General features: G+C 54.0%; 1 protein-coding gene across 1 annotated transcript in view; it reads left to right on the top strand.

Annotated features, from left to right (window-relative positions):
* The window catches only part of paqr9 (progestin and adipoQ receptor family member 9), a 4,839-nt gene extending 3,165 nt beyond the window's left edge, over window positions 1-1,674 (top strand). Inside the window, exon 2 of the mRNA XM_085977171.1 lies at window positions 5-1,674. Within this exon, the coding sequence (XP_085833297.1) occupies window positions 5-959 (955 nt within the window). The 3' untranslated portion in view covers window positions 960-1,674. The remainder of the gene's footprint in view (window positions 1-4) is intronic.
* Window positions 1,675-7,238: the final 5,564 nt, after the last annotated feature.

Raw genomic sequence — 7,238 nt, 5'->3', positions numbered from 1 at the left:
AGAGCCAGGTCCCGGCCCGGGTGACCGAGAGCTTCATCCTGAGCGGCTACCGGCTGGAGTACAGCTTCGGCCAGTGCCTCCTGTCCGCCTTCCGCCCCACCAATGAGACGGGCAACTTCTGGACCCACTTCCTCGGCCTCTTCGTCTTCGCCTTCAATTTCTGGGAGCTATTTGGCCATGTGGGGAGCCGCAGTCCCCTGGAACCTTTCTTCTACCCCTATTGGACCTACTTCATCGGGGTGTGCGGGCTGCTGGTGGTCAGCAGTATGGCCCACCTCTTCAACTCCATGTCCTTGCTCATTCGGGAGATTTGTTTCTTCACTGACTATGGCACCATCAGCATCTACACGGTTGGCTCCTCACTCTCCTATTATTACTACATCTACCCCGGGAGGCACCACCCTGGACCTCTGGCCGCCTCTGGCCAACTGGGCGGCTGGTTCGAGTGCTTCTACATCCCATGCACCTGCTTCATCGCCCTGCTCTGCACCACATCCTGCTGCAACACCAGGAGAGGCTGGAGGAGGCACCGCTACCTGATCAGGACCCTGGTTTTCCTGCTGCCGTTCACCGTGGCCTCCAGCCCCATCTTCTACCGGCTCTACACGGGCACCCAGGGCTCTGCCGCCACCCTCGCCTTCTTCACCCGCCACTGCTTCTGGCTGCTGGCCTCCGCCGTCTTCAACATCAGCAAGATCCCGGAGAGGTTCTCGCCCGGCAAGTTTGACATTGTGGGCCACAGCCACCAGTGGTTCCATTTCTGCACCTTCATGAGCATCCTGGACGAGCTGCACATGATCAAAGGGGAGCTGAGGGTGTCCGGGGCGGGATCGGACTCTGCTCCCCGTTTCCTGCACACATTCGGGGTGCTGCTGTGCCTGCAGTGCTGCACGGGCGCCGTCATCACCTGGTTTTCAGTCCAGGCCAAGTCCACTCATACAGCTTCCAAACTCAAATAGGACTGAATGGGTGAGTGTGAGCTAGTGTGCAAATGTGTCTGAGTGTGTGTGAGCTAGGGTGCAAATGTGTCTGAGTGAGTGTGAGCTAGGGTGCAAATGTGTCTGAGTGAGTGTGTGTCACTGAGCGCATGTGAGAGTGTTAGAGGGTGACTGTATCTGAGTGCTGTGTGAATGGATGTGTACCAGTGTGAGCGAGTGTGTGTTAGGGTGTGCGAGTGAGAGATACAGTATGTGAATAAGAATACATGTGGATTAGTGAGTGTGTGTATTGAGTGTGAGTGTGTGTATTAGTGAGTGTGTGAGTAAGTGTATTTGTGTGTATTAGTGAGTGAGTGTGTGTATTAGTGAGTGTGAGAGTGTGTATTAGTGAGTGTGAATTAGTGAGTGAGTGTGTCGGTGTGTTTTATCGTTCTCTCAATGCATGTCGATTTGTAATAGGGCTGCACTGCTGTGAGTCGCAATCTCTGCCGCTTCCCCCTCCCCACAGTGAATCGGGGAGGGGGAACTCGGCCGGTTGGACCCCAGTCGGGGGGTGGGGGTTGGGGGTGGGCCAGACTACAGCATTGCAGCACTTGTCCCTGTGTGACATCAGTAAATATCTCTAAAGGAAATGGATGTATAAAGTTTGAAAATCAATCATGGTTAAAAGATAATGTACAGGTTGAGAGCAAATGGAATGATATATCTGGAAAACATTAAATTATTTCCATGGCAATGAAGGCGGAGTGTGATGGATGAGGTGGAGTTAGTGAGTGGGGGATGGGGGACATGGCCAGCTATCAGTTTCCGCACTGTCACATTACAGAATCCCTGACAAAGGCAGCTGGGTTTGCAGTTCTCTGAATGACTGACGCCAGTGCCTATGAATAGCCCCAGCTGCATGTTAAACTGCGAGCAGTCACCACAGGGTCATGGGGACAAGGGCACAGGGAAGATAATTCGGAGCACCGACCAAAATCAGCCCCAGAATCGGCTCACCCATCACCGCCAACTCCTGGTCCCCGGTAACCGGCTGGTCCCTCCGATCGAACAGAGACAATGAAGTCAGTGAACCTCCGCCCCTCCCCCCGCAGCAGGACTCGGTCCCCCTGCCCAGTGAGAGACGGGGACACCAGGACAGGGAAGGAGCCAACCCAATCCCTGGTCTGTGCTGTCGCAGGGACTCCCGCGCAGGGCTGGTGTGGTGGGGGAGGTGACTCTTAGAATCATAGAATGGTTACCGCACAGAAGGAGGCCATTCGGCCCGTCGAGCCCGTGCCGGCTCTCTGCGAGAGCACTTCAGCGAGTCCCACTCCGCCGCCCTTTCCCCGGAGCCCTGCAATTTTGTTTTCCTTCAGGTACTTATCCAACTCTCTTTTGAAAGCCGTGATTGAATCTGCCTCCGCACCCTCTCAGGCAGTGAATTCCAGATCACAACCACTCGCTGCGTAAAAAAGCTTTTTCTTACGTCGCCTTTGGTTCTTTTGCCAATCACCTTAAATCTGTGTCCTCTGGTTCTCGACCCTTCCGCCAATGGGAACAGTTTCTATCTACTCTGTCCAGACCCCCTCATGATTTTAAACACGTCTATCAAATCTTCTCGCAACCTTCACTGCTCCAAGGAGAACAATCCCAGCTTCTCCAGTCTATCCACGTAACTGAAGTCCCTCATCCCCGGAATCATTTTCGTAAATCTTCTCTGCACCTTTTCTAAGGCCTTCACATTCTTCCTAAAGTGCGGTTCTCGGGTGCGGTCGAGCATCCTGGGGGTGTTTGATGGGACAGTGTAGAGAGAGCTTTACTCTGTATCTAACCCGTGCTGTACCTGCCCTGGGAGTGTTTGATGGTACAGTGTAGAGGGAGCTTTACTCTGTATCTAACCCGTGCTGTACCTGCCCTGGGGGTGTTTGATGGGACAGTGTAGAGAGAGCTTTACTCTGTATCTAACCCCTGCTGTACCTGCCCTGGGAATGTTTGATGGGACAGTGTAGAGGGAGCTTTACTCTGTATCTAACCCGTGCTGTACCTGCCCTGGGAGTGTTTGATGGGACAGTGTAGAGGGAGCTTTACTCTGTATCTAACCCGTGCTGTACCTGCCCTGGGAGTGTTTGATGGGACAGTGTAGAGGGAGCTTTACTCTGTATCTAACCCGTGCTGTACCTGCCCTGGGAGTGTTTGATGGGACAGTGTAGAGGGAGCTTTACTCTGTATCTAACCCGTGCTGTACCTGCCCTGGGAGTGTTTGATGGTACAGTGTAGAGGGGGCTTTACTCTGTATCTAACCCGTGCTGTACCTGCCCTGGGAGTGTTTGATGGGACAGTGTAGAGGGAGCTTTACTCTGTATCTAACCCGTGCTGTACCTGCCCTGGGAGTGTTTGATGGGACAGTGTGGAGGGAGCTTTACTCTGTATCTAACCCAGGCTGTACCAGTCCTGGGAGTGTTTGATGGGACAGTGTAGAGGGAGCTTTACTTTGTATCTAACCTGTGTTGTACCTGCCCTGGGAGTGTTTGATGGGACAGTGTAGAGCAAGCTTTACTCGGTATCTAACCCGTGCTGGGTTAGAGAGAGAGGAAATCAGCCAGGGTTCCTGCTCCTGATCACTGTCCAGTGACCCCTGGGTTAGAGAGAGGGGAAATCAGTCAAGGTTCCTGCTCCTGATCAGAGAGGGGGATGGACGGAGGACGGGGAGGGTGAATGGGGTGAGGCGGGGGGGGGGGGAAAACGGTGGACGGGGCGGGGTTGGGGAGGGGGACGGTGTGGGTAATACCCAGAGAGCTGCCCCGACAGTGTGTGTCTGAAATGTTGCTATTGCCCATGGCTGCCTGGTCTCTGTGTGGAGATGGTGTAAAGGCGAGAAACTCTTACAGCATCAAGCTGCCTCTGACTGAGCCCTGTGTGCCGGCTCACTGCCCAGGTGCAGACACCAGTGAGCATGTTTCTGTGACCCTGGGAAACATGGTTTCACAAGAGCTGTTCACACTTGCTTCACACGATCTCTGTAATCTCCCCCAGCTCTACAACCCTCCGAGATCTCCGCGCTCCTCTAATTCTGGCCTCTTGAACACCATTGGCGGCCGTGCCTTCAGCTGCCTGGGCCCCGAGCTCTGGAATTCCCTCCCTAAACCTCTCCGCCTCTCTCCTCCTTTAAGACAACTTGTTGTTGAGCAGTCCACTTGTGAGAAATACATCTAAACAAACGAGGGGAAATGGATATCACGTGACACAAGAATATGTTCGCTCTGTAGGTCCTGACTTCCTGCTCGACAGTCTGCTCTCTCGCTCTAAACATAGATAGAAACATAGAAGATAGGAGCAGGAGTCGGCCATTCGGCCCCTCGAGCCTGCTCCGCCATTTAATGAGATCATGGCTGATCATCCAAATTCAGTACCCTGTCCCTGCCTTCTCCCCATATCCCTTGATCCCTTTAGCCTTAAGAAATATATCTAACTCCTTCTTGAATACATTTAATGAATTGGCCTCTACTGCCTTCTGGTGGTAGAGAATTCCACAGGTTCACTACTCTCTGGGTGAAGAAATTCCTCCTCATCTCCGTCTCTCGCTCTCTGCCTCTCTCTTTCTTTCTCTCTTCTTTCTCTCTCTCTCTCTTTCTCGCTCTCTGTCCTCTCTCTCTCTCTCCTCTCCCTCCCCCCCTCCTCTCCTCCCTCCTTCCCTCCCTCCTTCCTCTCTCCTTCCCTCTTCCTTCCCTCTTCCCTCCCTCTTCCCCTCTCTCTCCCCCTCTCTCTCCTCCCCCCTCCCCCCTCTCTCTCCTCCCCCCTCTCTCTCTCTCTCTCTCTCTCTCTCTCTCTCTCCTGTCTCCTCCTCTCTCCCTCTCCCTCCCTCTCTCCTCTCCCTCCTCTCTCCCTCTCCCTCCCTCTCTCCCTCTCCCTCCCTCCCTCCCTCCCTCTCCCTCTCCCTCCCTCCCTCTCCTTCCCTCTCCTTCCCTCTCCTTCCCTCTCCTTCCCTCTCCTTCCTCTCCTTCTCTCCTCTCCTCTCCTTCTCCCTCCCTCCCCTCTTCCCCCCTCTCTTGCTCTTTCTCTCTGGGCTGATTGGCTGTGGGATTTGCCGGTAGTTGAGTCCCTTCAGGTTGAAACCTGCACCATCTCCTATTACACAGGAGGTGCCTGCTCCTGGCACTGTGTGCGTGCCCTGGAATTATTTATGGGGAATGAATAACGAGGATCGATTGTCACCTTTCAATCTGTTGTAGTGAGATCTGCTCTCGTCCAGACAATGGTAACGCAGTGAGCAACACAAACACAGGAAGGGGACAGTGGACAATATTCATTTAAATTTATTCCTGTGATCTGGGTGTCGCTGGCAAGGCCGGCATTTATTGCCCATCCCTAATTGCCCTTGAGAAGGTGGTGGTGAGCCGCCTTCTTGAACCGCTGCAGTCCGTGTGGTGAAGGTGCTCCCACAGTGCTGTTAGGGAGGGAGTTCCAGGATTTTGACCCAGCGACGATGAAGGATCGGCCGATATACTTCCAAGTCAGGATGGTGTGTGTGACTTGGAGGTGTGGTGTTCCATGCGCCTGCTGCCCTTGTCCTTCTAGGTGGAAGAGGTCACAGGTTTGCTGCCGAAGAAGCCTTGGCGAGTTGCTGCAGTGCATCTTGTAGATGGTACACACTGCAGCCACGGTGCGCCAGTGGTGGAGGGAGTGAATGTTTAAGGTGGTGGATGGGGGGCCAATCAAGCGGGCTGCTTTGTCCTGGATGGTGGCGAGCTTCTTGAGTGTTGTTGGAGCTGCACTCATCCAGGCAAGTGGAGAGTATTCCATCACACTCCTGACTTGTGCCTTGTAGATGGTGGAAAGGCTTTGGGGGGTCAGGATGAGAGTCACACCACTTGTCCTGTGAAGTGGGGACAGTTGGCAGTATAAACACAGGAAGGGTTGTAATGTGGTCTGAATACCGCAGACAGGAGGGGGGAGTGGAGCAAAGGTTTAAAAGATGAACTAGCTCGAGCTTTGCTGAGAAATCTTCATGTCGCTGTGCTTTGCAAACAAGTTTCTTCTCATCTGGTTTACCTCTGAAGGATCTGTGCAGTGGCGAAAGGGGAAATGAAAATGCAACCGAGACGACCACAGAGAGACACAGCTGAGAGAAGCTCGGCCACTTCTGTTCCTACAATATGGGAATACAGTCAACACCCAGAGACACAGGCCTCCCAAACATGGCCTCTCACGTTATCAAATCTCTCCCACGGTGCGGATTCTCCCAGGGTCGGACTCCCAGAGTCACCAGCCGCCCCCCCCCCGGTACCTCAGCCAGAATAAGTAATCCCAAACACAGCGAGCAGCCGAAAGATATTTGAAAATGGGGGTGTGTGCGGCCAAGACTGATCTTTCCTCACCTGCTGTATTTACACTGTCTCAGACACTCGCACACAGACACTGACTGACACTCACATGGACAGAGACACGCTCACACTCTGACACGCTCACACTCTGACACGCTCACACACACACACACAGACACGCTCACACTCTGACACGCTCACACACACACAGACAGACACACTCACACTCTCACTCAGACACACTCTCACTCAGACACACTCTCACTCAGACAGACACACTCACACTCTCACTCAGACACACTCTCACACAGACACACTCGCACGCGCGCACGCACGCAGACACGCGCGCACGCAGACTCGGACTCACGCAGACTCGGACGCACGCAGACTCGGACGCACGCAGACTCGGACGCACGCAGACTCGGATGCACTCACACTTGGACGCACTCACACTCGGACGCACGCACTCTCGCGCAGACGCACGCACAGACACGCGCACACACGCACACAGACAGACACTCAGACACACTCAGACACTCACACTCAGACACACTCACACTCAGACACAGAGACATGCACACACACTCACACACAGACACTAACACGCACAAATACCGACACACACGCACACACAGACCCACATACTGACACACTCAGACACTGACACACTCAGACACACACACACTGACACTGACTGACACTCACACTCAGACACACTCACACTCAGACACTGACACACTCACAGAGACAGTCCCTCTAGCAGGAGTCAGTGGATCCTGCTCAGGAGCAGGAACCATCTTTTAGGAAAGCTCGTTTTTTTTGGTGGATCGGTCCCAAGGCCACGGCGGGAGCTGGAGCCAGCTGCCTGCACTCCATGATATAATCACACTGCCTGACCTGCGGTTCATCCCGGCCCGCGAGTCCTTTCAAACCAGGCATTACGAGGGAGTGGGTCCCGTTCTGTCCCGGAATACATCGCTGCCACCACTCTCGGGAA

This window comes from Somniosus microcephalus, unplaced genomic scaffold (assembly GCF_052327205.1).
Source record: "Somniosus microcephalus isolate GS21.2 unplaced genomic scaffold, FLI_Smic_1.0 unresolved_chr4, whole genome shotgun sequence".
In the NCBI taxonomy this organism is placed as follows: domain Eukaryota; kingdom Metazoa; phylum Chordata; class Chondrichthyes; order Squaliformes; family Somniosidae; genus Somniosus; species Somniosus microcephalus.
The sequence above is the reverse complement of the archived record's forward strand: the minus strand, read 5'-3'. Positions and strand labels throughout refer to the sequence as shown.